The 12,052-nt window shown below is 39.9% G+C and overlaps 1 protein-coding gene across 1 annotated transcript; it reads left to right on the plus strand.

The window, feature by feature from the left end:
• The first annotated feature begins 345 nt into the window (after positions 1–345).
• On the plus strand, positions 346–6,624 carry TM4SF18 (transmembrane 4 L six family member 18). Its single transcript, XM_009333977.1, has 5 exons — positions 346–775; positions 2,378–2,467; positions 3,147–3,289; positions 4,838–5,018; positions 6,279–6,624. The coding sequence occupies exons 1-5, from the start codon at positions 599–601 to the stop codon at positions 6,291–6,293; spliced, it is 606 nt and encodes a 201-aa protein (XP_009332252.1). The 5' UTR covers positions 346–598; the 3' UTR covers positions 6,294–6,624.
• The last annotated feature ends 5,428 nt before the right edge of the window (positions 6,625–12,052 follow it).

A 12,052-nucleotide genomic window follows, 5' to 3' on the forward strand; every position in this document is an offset into this window, starting at 1 on the left:
GTGTTTTTGTGAGGCTGCCCCAAGTTAGCAGCAAGTGTTGGTTCACCCTTAGCGCCATATCTGCCAAGCCCTGGTATTAATTCTCTGTAGCGTGAGGCAACGTGTGGCCTTCTGTACAGAGACTGGACGTATTTATCATTTGACAGCCCCCTTCCCCATGTAAGGTAGAAAAAATTTTGAGCTGCAGTAAGGCTGAGCAACCTGCTTCATGTCACAGGACATCTGCATCGTAATCCGTGTTCTCGGGAGGAGTGCGTTTCTAAGCAGTCACTAGGAAATGAGATTTTTGAAGTTCCTTCCTGAGTCTGACTTCTAGACATATTTCATTTGGAAGATCACAAAGGAGGATCTTTTAGAAGGGAAACTGCTACTTAGAGACGTATGCTTAGAAAGGACAATGAGTTTAGACAGCAATATTCATCTATTGTTCTGCTAACTGTTAAGCACTTCTCTATCTCTAGCATCATACCCCAGTCACCCGGTTCCCGTGAATGTGAAATGACTGAATCAAACTGAGGAGGTCAAAACACTTCTCATATTTAAAAACTTGTAATCTTTTGTTAGCTTGGAAGAGCAAAACTTCTAAAGTTCTTGAGAGATGGCTTTAGAGACATGTGGAAGCTGTTTGAGTTGTCTGCTGATACCTCTTGCACTTTGGAGTATTGTTGTTAACATCCTATTATACTTCCCTAATGGGAAAGCTTCACATGCTGCCAGTTACCAGCTTCCCAACTACGTGTGGTATTTTGAAGGGATCTGTTTCTCAGGTGTGATGGTAAGTGTTGATTCTATGGATTTTTAAAGAATTGCATTCTACTGCAAATAATTCTGGGTTACTATGCAGCAATGTAACTGTGCTTTTAAAGAGAATACGGATTACTTTGGCAAAAACACTGCAGGCAGAAAAACTCGATCAAACTGAAACAAATGTGAATATACTGAATGACATGCTATGTATACTATTTAATTTCATGTAAGTGATTTTGCAGGGTTGGTGATCGGGTTTTTTTCTGCTGGCTTTTTGTTTATGTGTAATTTACGCTTGTACTATGGGGGCAGGCACTATGTTGATTTAATCCTGTATGGAGGTTGAGTTAGAGCTCTTTTACCAAAACAAAATGAAACAAAAACTAAAAAAGCTTCTCATAACTGTTCAGATGTTTTTAAGAGCTGTATGCGGTCCAGTATTTAGAGGACTGGATACAGTTCACAATGCCTCAAGTGCCACTGTTAGGCTAAATACAGAAGATTGTCTCACTGTGTTTGGCATAGTAGGATTTTCTCCATTACATTTGTAATATGCTCATGTGCAGTAATAAGCTAACACAGAGTTGCCCACTGCTCATACTGTTCGCTCTGTTCATAAAGAACCGTAGCCGCAGGGACAGAAAGCAGTTATGTAGTAAAAGTTCATGCACACAATCAGTATTTAAAAAGGTCTCATCTGCATAAGTAAGCTGTTTTTATGAAGGTGCTGAACTGGGAGAGTTATTAAAACATGAGATATTCTTTTGAAATTGTGTATTCTTCCTAAAGCAGAAGAAAAACCTAATCTTTTCTAGCAGAGGAAAAAGCTATCAGGCAGAGAATTTGAACAGAAAAGCATAGTTGAAAATTTGGGAAAAAGTTAACTGCAACAGTGACATTCATATTTTGAAGCATTTTTAGGATCGTTACCAATTTATTAAAAACTTATATATTATCTTGTTACAAACAGGGCAGCAGCATGTGAGAGGATAGTGCTGTGATTCGGAAAAATTCCTTTTCATATTTCCCCTTTCAAACCAGTGCCTCTCTGAGTGGCAGTTTGTGGTTCTGGAGTCCAAATCTTATTTATTGAAATGATTCTAGTATCAGGTTTAAATAATCCAATAGTCTGAGAAAAACGGTATGGATACTTGACAGGAAAAGCAAATGAAAGTCCGGGTGAATTTAACAAAAAGCTTGTACTTCTAGGATGACTGCGTTGGTAAGGAAGGTGATACCCTGATCCGTGTAACTGTGTCAGCAACAAGCTGTTGCACTGATGTGGTTGTATCAATAAAATATCCTTCCTTTCATTGGTATTGATTCTTTTACTCGTGAGCTTGGTTTTATTCTTTCAGCTTCACTGGTATAGCTGTGTCCATGCTAGTAACACTTTGCTGTGATAGGAGACGCTGTACTCTTGTCTTTCAAGTACAAGAAACAACTACGGTGACAGCCTAATAAAAACAGTCCAGTTCCATGGTGCGCCTTGAGTAATTGTGCTTTCCTACTGAGCAGCTTTAAAATCTCAACAGAGCGTAACAGATGCAGTCCCTACCTTCCATAGGCGAAGGAGACTTTGGCTTGGTATCTGCAGTCATTTCACTGACCTTATAATGTCCCCTTATAGATCCTTCTGTTGGCAGTAATTCTAATAACACTGGAGTGCAGCGTGTTCTATCGGTGCTGCCAGAGCGAGAGCTGTAACAAAACCTACAGGGTGAGTCTGTGTTCTATTTTTGCGCCTCTTTAGCATTTGTTCTGAGTGCCCTCCTGCTCCCGTGTTTCCAGCACATCCTTCTGGCCTCTCCACTGCTCTGTTTCTGCTTCCTTTCACAGAGAAGAATTCTAAGTCGGGTTGAGAGGTCACAGAAAGTGTAGCTCCTTCCTTCTGATGCATAAGCAGGATGAAAGAAAAATAACCAAAAAAACCCCCACAAAAAAAATCCTTGTAAAAGACAATAACAACGTAGAAGGCCTGAGAGTTTCAACGAAGTGCCCCAACCAAATATCTTCATCCCCTCACTTGTATTATTTGGAAGTTATTTTTTCCGGTAACGACTCAATGTACACTGTCTGGGATGCAAACATGTTTAATGCGTGGTTGTGTTCCTCTAGCATTTTGGGAAACAATTTTGCAAAAACGCAAGTTTAAAAAAAAAAAGATCCCCAAACAATATTTACCTGAGAGTTGTGAAACTGTCTTAAATTCTGACTTAGCCTTTATTTTGTATGTGTATGCTTACTGTTCTTTACCTGGTATTTCTCTTTCTGAATATTGAAGATTGTGACAATCAAATGTGCAATTCAACCCCAAGGAAGTAGCTAGGCAGGCTGAATGACTGTATTTGCTCTGGACACTGTCCCCACACAGTAATATTTTTCTCTCTTTACTTCAGAGTTTTATTTCAATTGTGTTAGCCCTGCTTGGAGTTGCTTTCTCTGGATACAGTTGCATCATCTTTACCCTGGGGTTGATCCAAGGCCCCTTCTGCAATTCATCAGGTGGATGGGATTATATTTTCAAAGACACTGCTGGAGGGTAAGAAACATCAGTGTAAGTCTTCTGGAAGAAACTGTTCATTGAAACAATAGTCAGACAAATTCTCTCAGAGTTTTACACAAAATGACAGTCTCTTGAACACAAGACCTATATTGGTGAGTGAGGTTTTTCAACTTCTTGAATGAGCACCAGAATCCTCAAAGAGAGGTATTTGCCTCCTTGTAAGGAAAGATTAAATGTAAGAATCTTTGTACTGATCAGACCTGGAGGTCCATCTAGCTAAGTGTCCTTTATCTGGTGGTGGTCACAATCATACGTGTGATAAAGAATATAAGATTAGAGTGAGTGTAGATGGATACTCTCTCAGAATATTCTCTCGAATTCCTCAGGGTTTTGGTTCAAAGATTATAGATGGCATTTTTATATTTAATAACTCAGTAGGTTTCTAACTCCTAAAGCTCAATGAAGTCTGTGGTTTGATCACGGGTAGTTTTTGCATACAGCTGCTGTATCTCATAAAACACCAAGGCGAGACAGACAAAGTGTTGCCCGTGTCCCAGCCTCCTACAGGCATGAAAGGTTTGATTCAGATCTGTAACCTGAGGCTGCTTTTGCAAGATTTTACATTCTTCCTTTAAAAGATCAGATTTTTATAAGACTTGAATATTTCAAGTCATATAATGCTAAGCTCTTCCAGCTGCATTTGAATGCACCGAGGATTACATTTGTCAAGGGACCACAAACAAGTTCCTTCAGCATCCAACAGGAATAGTTCCTAAACTATGGCCTTCTCTGGCATAAGTCAGCTTTATTTTAAACCACTGAAGTGCATCCTGCAATCTCTGCTATGTATCACCAGCATTATCGTCCCATTTGGAAATACAAAAATGTGAGTTTGAGTTCAACGAGGGCCAAATGCTGAATAATGCACTCCAGATTTGGCTCAAAGCATTTCAGTTACGAATGTTTAGAAAAAAAGCAACTGACACGGAGCAAGTGAGTCTAACAAAGGTTCTTGCAATTAACCTCCAGGCTATACCATGTCTCACAGTTAAAAGGGCACAGCTGGCACATGTCAGTTGTACACATTATGATCCTCAAGGATGCAAAGCATGGCTCTAGAACAACTGGAAATTGCACGCGGTGACACTTACCTCAGCTCTGCCATTCAGGCTGCACGCACTGGTTAGAATGATGGCATTGGAGTGTTCCTGCTCTCTGCATGGTACTGATGTCAGCTGAACTTAACCTAAAGCTGAAATTAAATCAATAAAAGGAAAATTCCCATTTTAAACTTGACTTCGGCCATTTGGAAAAATGGCAGTATCTTTCTAACACTTGGGTGTCTAACAGGGAAACTAATGAAGCAGATGTATTTGAGGAAAATAAGTCTTTTCACTCAGCTGAATTTGACAAACCTACGCAGGAGTTATGCTGGTGTAATGAAAGACTAGAGTCTGACTCCTAAACTTGAAGCATATGAAGCCCAATATGGTTTTTCTATATATTATAGGTAAAATAACGTGTATTTAAATTGGATTTCACCCACCACATTTAATTTACTTCACATTGCTGTTTCTCTTATAGGTACCTCACAGATTACCCTGCTTGGTCTCGGTGCACCGAACCTGCTAACATAGTGGAGTGGAACACCATTTTACTCTCTATTCTGATAGCTCTTAGTGGACTGCAGTTGATCATCTGTTTTCTCAAAGTGGCTGCTGAGTTGAAGCGGACACTCTGTGGGACCTATTCTGTTTTTGTCCAGGTAACAAATTATCTGAGGTAATTTCTTCAGCATCTCCAAGTCAGTTTAGCTTCAGCAATTTCTCTTGGTTGAGGACCTACCCTTTTGGTTTATGCACTCTCTATGCTACTGCATTTTTATTACCAGAGGATATTTACTGATAATAAAACTACTGTGTTTGATTCATCCACTAGTTCCTTGTGGTATACAGGGATTGGTGGCTGCTCACTCTGACCTTTAAGGCTAGGATTGAGAACAAAAAAATGTGACTGGGAATTCAGTGCCGATGCCGAGTCCATTGCTCCTATGTCAGCAGAGGTTTCTGAGCACCTTTCTTCTAGCATTTAATTTAAAGTCATTCTTACCAATGTGAGGGTTTCACAACAAACAGAAGAAGATGCAAGAGGTAATATGTAGCAGTCGTGATCTAGGCATCAGTTTTTACTAGGTTTTCAGTAGGTTATTGAAACAATAATTGAGAGGGCTCTGCTTTGGGCAGAAGAATTAGTTGGAACCCCAGAACTCAAGTGACTGATGCTGCTAACCTGCACACTGGTGTGAAGTGGTGTGGTTTAGTGTGGCGTTCAGTTTCCCCAGCTCTGGAGGTAGGGTGAAATTAGGCATGCTTACCCCTCCCTGTCCATCTGCACTGGGATCAAGGAGCCCTCAGGGTTTTTATGTAGCCAACAATCTCAGTGATGACAGCACGTTCAAGAAAGATTTCTAATTAGGAAAAGCAGCAACCCCCAAAAGCACACATGCACACCCACACGCACATATATATATGTACACCTGCACACACACACACACACACATACAGAGTAGGTAGTTCTGTCATGTAAGTGGGAAACCTTGGGAGGGCAGAGCAGGTAGGATGGCAGTGCCTCTGCAGCATGAAGTCTCCTGACCAGTGCTTGTCAGCCAGGGCAGGGGAGCTGCAGGTGCCACGTAGGGCCTTGAGCGAGCCAGCAAGGAAGAGCTTCTTGTAGGAATTTACTGTAACAGCAACCTACGATAAGGTCAAGGCCTGAGGCAATTTCTCTCAAAACATTTCGCTTGCCAGTGAAAGAGCCTCATCAGCCTGGGACCCAGCCCAGCTTCCAGTGAAGTCAAAAGCAATACTGTCAGCTTGTCCCTGGGCGCAGAGCAGGGTCACCTCTGGAGCACCCTGAGTGTGTGTCGGATTTAGATTGGATATGGATGTTGAACAGTGGAACAACTTCCATATTAACTTGAGTTGAAAGAAAGAGGGCAATTACTTCCTTCTTTTTTTATTTGCAGCCCAGGATTCTCTGAAAATGGCAAGGAAATCTTCACTGCTTCTCCCCCACTCCCGGAAAAAGAGAGAAATGGCTTCTCCACCATTTGCAATGGTAGATTTGGGTGCTGCAAAGACAAATGAAACCCTCGTCTTACATCCTTGTCTCTCACCCTCTCTACTTTGAATGAAGTTATTTGAACTGTTTGACATCTATATTTTTCTAGTTGTTTTCTAACGTGTCGGGTTGTCCTTGGCAGTGCTTCTTCATTTTTTTTACCCTCCAGCTTGTTCTGACAATAGGGAGGTTTGAATACCGTGGAACTGCTTTTGTATTGAAATCACCTTCTTTTGAATAAACTGCTGTAAAACTGCTATAGAACTGCTTTTATACTCCCCTCTCTTTGTTTAGAACACAGGAATATTTGTTGTTCCGAAAGGGCCTGATTCAAAGCCCAGTATGTCAGGAGGGGTTGTTCCCTTGAGAATTAGTGCACTGGATGAAGCCATGATTTCTAAATTAATAGATTTTAGTTCCAGACAGACCATGATGGTCACGAAAGGCAGCAGCCTGTCCTGCTCATTCTATCTTGGAAGTTCTTCACTGCACAAAGCAATTACTGAAAAAAGTCTATCAAGTCTTCCTGTGGTGACGCTTTTAGAAAGGCATCCAGGCCTGATTGAAAGATACACAGCTCTGAAGTCAGCCGTGCTAATTAGTACACGTTAATTGCTGCACTGGGTTTCTTTTTATTTTATACTCAGAAGCAAACAACTTTTTTTTTTTTTTTTTTGATCAAGTATTATGTGACTTGAGGGAATATATGAGGGAACCTTATGAGCACCCAGTGCTAGCTTATTAATCCTCTTCTAAATTCCCTGACCTTGCTGCAATGGAAGGCTAACATTCTTGACAATAATAATCAGGCGAAAAAGAATAATCTGTTTTAAATTAGCAGCTAAAAAGTCTTTTCAATTTCTCAAAGAATTATATTTCATTCCCAGTGGAAATTGAGGTATTCACAATAAAGTGGACATATGGCTCATTTGCAGCTGCATGGGCAACATTTGGCTGTATTCAGCACTGTGGTTTTGAGAGAATGAACACCCAGAGGAAAGCAAAATACGTACTTCAGACTTGCAGTAATGCACGTATCCCTATTACATCAGAACTAGTGGGATTCAGGTATATCAACATCTAAAATTAAACACTGTTAGAACCGCAAACCATACAATAAGTGGCAGCTGTGGGTAAGATATTTAGAAAAAATAGAGTATATCAGTCATTTAATTCTGTTCCAAGACAATATTGAGATTTCGCCTTGATATTCCTTTATCAGATTGTTTTGAAAAGCTGATTTCTTCCTGTAAGATTTGGAGAATGCATATAAAGTTATAATTGCTTAGTATCTATTAAGTTGCAAGAAGTAATGAAGAAATTAATGATGTTTAAGAATGGGGCTAGTCTTTTGGGAGATGGTTCAAGGTGGCATGGATGTTCAAAGATGCGTGATAAAAAGGCATTACAAAATGGGGACTCTTTGCAACTGCACACTTGTTTTTCCCTAGGCTTAATATACATCCTATCATATATCTACTTAAATGATAATCCTACATTCTTATGGATTTGTGGATATTGTTTGCGGACAGAAGGAAAAGAAAGAAAACTTAACAATCAACCCATATGCCTACAAACATCTTGGAGAATCTTGCTGATTTCATGCTGCAATCCATGGAGCTGTTTACTTTGAAAATGTTAGAAATACTTGAAAAAAGGTTTTGGTTATTTGGATGAAAAACAGTATGTGTGGGGTAGACATTCAAAGCAGAAAACCCCTAGAACTGCTAAATATTCCTAAAGTGAATGGTGCCATTTCACTGAAGAAAGCAAACAAACAGAGTATTCTATTCGGACTCCAGCTCAGCCATGGGGAAAATACAGGCTTATCTTTAGGCTAACAGGGTCTATTGAGATAGATTTTGCTATGCTGGATGAGAGCAATGAAATACCTTAAAGTTACACCTGGAAACTCTTAACCCTTTGTCTTGCTCCTGTATGTGTCCTTTCCACTTTTCAGTCACTTCTGTCTCTGATCATGGAAAGTCTTGTGCTTGGCAGACAGAAAACACAAAGAACAGTACCTAGTTTGACAGCTTTTTCCACAGTAGTATCATTAGTGGCTGTACCTAACCACTGGCAAGGCTTGGCTGTCTTCAATTCATCTTTTTTTTTGTGATTGTGTCTTGTGAATTTACATTTCTGCTCTACCACAGGCTGGTATCTCCTATTTTAGTGGCTTAAATCAAAGAGAGAGATGTGTAATTTAGTTCTTGTTGGAGGTATTGATTCTGCAACCCTCTTTATCCATAATCCAGATACGGGCATCTCCATTGCCACAGCCAGACTCAACTGTGACTTGACCGCTCAGCTTTTAAATGGGCAGTTTATTAATTTGAAATTGGTGGTAAGAATACTAAAGGCTAACATTTGCATTTACAAATGTAACAACTTGTTTCACACAGGGCTTTTGGACGTAAGGCAAAGTTAAACTTGATATAATCAATTTAAGTCCTGATTCAATCCTAAACGTGGTGTCTCTAGCAAGAGGTGCTATGAACTGTGCCTGGTAGCAAAACCAAGATTCCTGTAAGGAATATTAACTGACTTGAAATCTAGACATAGCCGGCAACTCTGATGGTGGTTTTTGAGGCGACGTGACCATCTGGCTCTCCAGCTGCGGAATACAGACCTCACCCTGACAACAGCAGAGAAAAGTGGGCCACAGAGCCAGGACAAAGCTCACACCATGCTGGCATACGAGAAACCCTTTTTTGAAGAAGTGTTCCTGAACCTGAAGTGCATGTGCTGCCTGCTGAAATCCACACATAAAATATTCTTCCACACGTAAAAATTTCTTCCCAGACACACCTGGAAGAAAGATGCAGATTTGAGTTTATAAACTTCTGTAAGCGAGGAGTTAATGCTGAAATCTAGAAGTAAGAGTTCTAGCATTATTTGTTCCTCACAGCCAATGCATTTTGCCAGAGTATTGTGATGCTGTGTCTGGAACAGGAATGTCATTCATTTAAAACACTGAAACTGGAAATAGCTGTAGAGACTTGGTTTTGACCACAAATAATTGTGGGCAGAGATTGGCAGTAAAATACTGTGGAGCCCCATCCACCTTTGCATTTGGGGGCACATTATTCCCCATGTAGGTAAAAGTGAGTCTCACTGAAGCACAATTTCCTGATTGCTAATTCTTCACATATTGGATGGAGGGCTTTTTCCACCTTGAAAAAGAATAGGGTGGCAGAGGACAAATGAAGCTCCCCAGAACTTTAAAGGGGGTTTACCTGCAAAGGTTTGCAGGAGGTCAGAACAGCAGCGTGGGCAGCAGACTATAAACACATCGTTCAGATTAGGAAATTATGCAATTGTGGGGCTTCAGTCTCACTGGGAGCTTTTGTTGAGACTTTTTTGTCAGAATATTCCATTTTGGGTGTTTTTTTCCTCAAGAAAAATTTTTGAAGTAAAAGATCAGCTTTATATTTTCAATGCAATTTTGAGGATTTTCAGAACAGTTGTAGCATTTCAGCATCCTCGGTATGAGAAATGAGGTATTGTGGTTTAAGACAATAAGGGGATATTCATGACACCAAACTGCAGACTCATAATTTAACCGGTTAGATTAGGTGCTCAGTCTTTTTAGGCCCTGTCTATCAGAGGAGTGAGGTTCCTGCTCTTCAAACACCCTCTGAAGATAATAATGCAGGCTTGGGAAGCCCAGTCACCTCTGTCATTCCTTAAGAGAAAGGTAACAGGAGTGTGCTCAGGCACACGAATATCTTAAAGTTTGGGTGAGATGCAATTAAAAGCAGTAATGGAAAAATCTTGTCTGTCAGAAGTTTTTGTTTTATCTTTAAATAAAAACAACATGCAGTTCTTTTGCCAATCAAGAAAGAGTAGTTTAGAGGAGTCAAGGTACTAAGGCAAAGGAATGCTCATGTTTTTACCCTCAAATAAATGTGGAGATTTCAAGGATACTGCCTGTGTGGTTTTTTTTCTTCCTCAGTCCGATGGAAATTTGAACAAAAATAAACCAAATATCCCACATATGCATGAACAACTCTGTTAGCTGAGTATTAAGGCATGACTTTGAATTTAAGTAGAATAAGAGGAGGTAAACATTTTCTCATTTTTACATCAGTTAATTTACAAAACGGGGCATATGCAACCTGTACAAGCTGATCTTTCCAGTGAACCACTGACCTTCATCCATGGCAAAGAAAAAAAAAAATCCCTACAGAAATCATTTTGAGCATGTGATGCCAACCTGGGAAACTCCAGAATTTCATCATAGATTCAGTCAGATTTCGAAAACTTGGCTTTGGCCACAGTCATTTAGACAGAAGCAGAATCCTCCGTTTAATGTTGATGTGTAGAAGGTTCCAAAGGGTGAGATTATGAACTTCAGTATTCTGACAGTGCCTGAAATTTTTTATATGAATAGTGATTAAAATTGGTAATTTATCTGTATACCACAGTCCTGGTAAATAAGGTTTAGATTTGTATGTCATTAAAGGAAACCTGTTGTACTTTAGTTACGTTCTGGATCTTAGCCTTCTATCCAAAATAATAATAATTTTTCTGACCATTAAGAAAATAGCTTCAGAGAAGATTGTGGTTATTACAGCTATTTTTTAAGTTGCCATACAATGAAGGATATCATTTAGAATGAGTATGACTGTGTCAGTGCTCAGAGTGCAGAAAAGATTTTTTAAGAATTCCCAAGTGACTGAAGATATATATTTTTAATAGAAGTTTTTACAGTTTGCAAGTTTACAGGTGGCTTTGTATGTCTAAAGCTTCAGACACAGCCATGATGTAATGGATGTATGCTTGAAAAAAAATGCAATTGCAAACTTTAGATAGGTGTTTTTTAAACGTCCCATGTTTAAGGTCCAATTTTGTTCTTATTTTTCAATGAGACTAGCAGATACAAAATGTTTACAGAGCTTGAATAAAGCAAAAGTATAGCCTTCTGCACTAGGTAGTACATTTAGATAATGGTAACAGTTAAGATTGTCTGGAGCTTTATTGCATCTGTTATGCTTTTAATCATTGAAGAATGTGGCTTATCCTGTCTGGTGATAGACTAGGAGGAAGATAGCATAGGGAGTTCATTTTGTGGAATTTCTGAGCCTTGTTTCCATTAGGGCAATACTGAAACTGCTTGGAAATGAGATGCAAACATCCACCACCACCACCCCCCCATCTGTGAACGGACGGTCCTTTTCATCTCTAGCTATATATGTCACACTTTGTGCTAAAATTACATTTCCAAGGGAACTGCGGCGGGTTAGCAGAGCTTATCCGTGTATACATCAGTGTGTGAGCTCTGCTCTGGTACCAGTGACCTCAGTCCTCCCTTATCTGTCAGTGTTGCACCAGTTTAGTGATCGCCATGCAGAGGGGAAGAAGCAGCGATCTGTAGATTGAGAACGAGCAAGGGAAATAGGCAGCAGAAAGTCTGCACCTACAGGGCCTGCCTTGCGTTCGGTCATGTCAGCACAGAAGCGGATACACCAGCGAAAACGGGTGTCATTTAGAGCTTTTCACAGTGCACTTAAAAAGTTGTGTTCTTGTGCCGCATGTCACAGACATTATTTTCTCAGCAGTCTACAAGCTACAGAGAGACTGATAACGATAGTGAAGAATGTAATTAAGCTTAAGTCTGTAAATCCATTTAAAGCTACAGTACTTTCAATTCAGCTACAAGATTTACAATCTGAT

Source organism: Pygoscelis adeliae, unplaced genomic scaffold (assembly GCF_000699105.1).
Source record: "Pygoscelis adeliae isolate BGI_AS28 unplaced genomic scaffold, ASM69910v1 Scaffold241, whole genome shotgun sequence".
NCBI classification, from domain to species: Eukaryota; Metazoa; Chordata; class Aves; order Sphenisciformes; family Spheniscidae; genus Pygoscelis; species Pygoscelis adeliae.

Coding starts and splice junctions, on each gene's coding strand:
- TM4SF18 (XM_009333977.1), top strand. CDS start 599: ATGGCTTTAGAGACATGTGGAAGCTGTTTGAGTTGTCTGCTGATACCT. Junction 776..2,377: donor TCTGTTTCTCAGGTGTGATG/GTAAGTGTTGAT, acceptor GTCCCCTTATAG/ATCCTTCTGTTGGCAGTAAT. Junction 3,290..4,837: donor TTCAAAGACACTGCTGGAGG/GTAAGAAACATC, acceptor TTTCTCTTATAG/GTACCTCACAGATTACCCTG.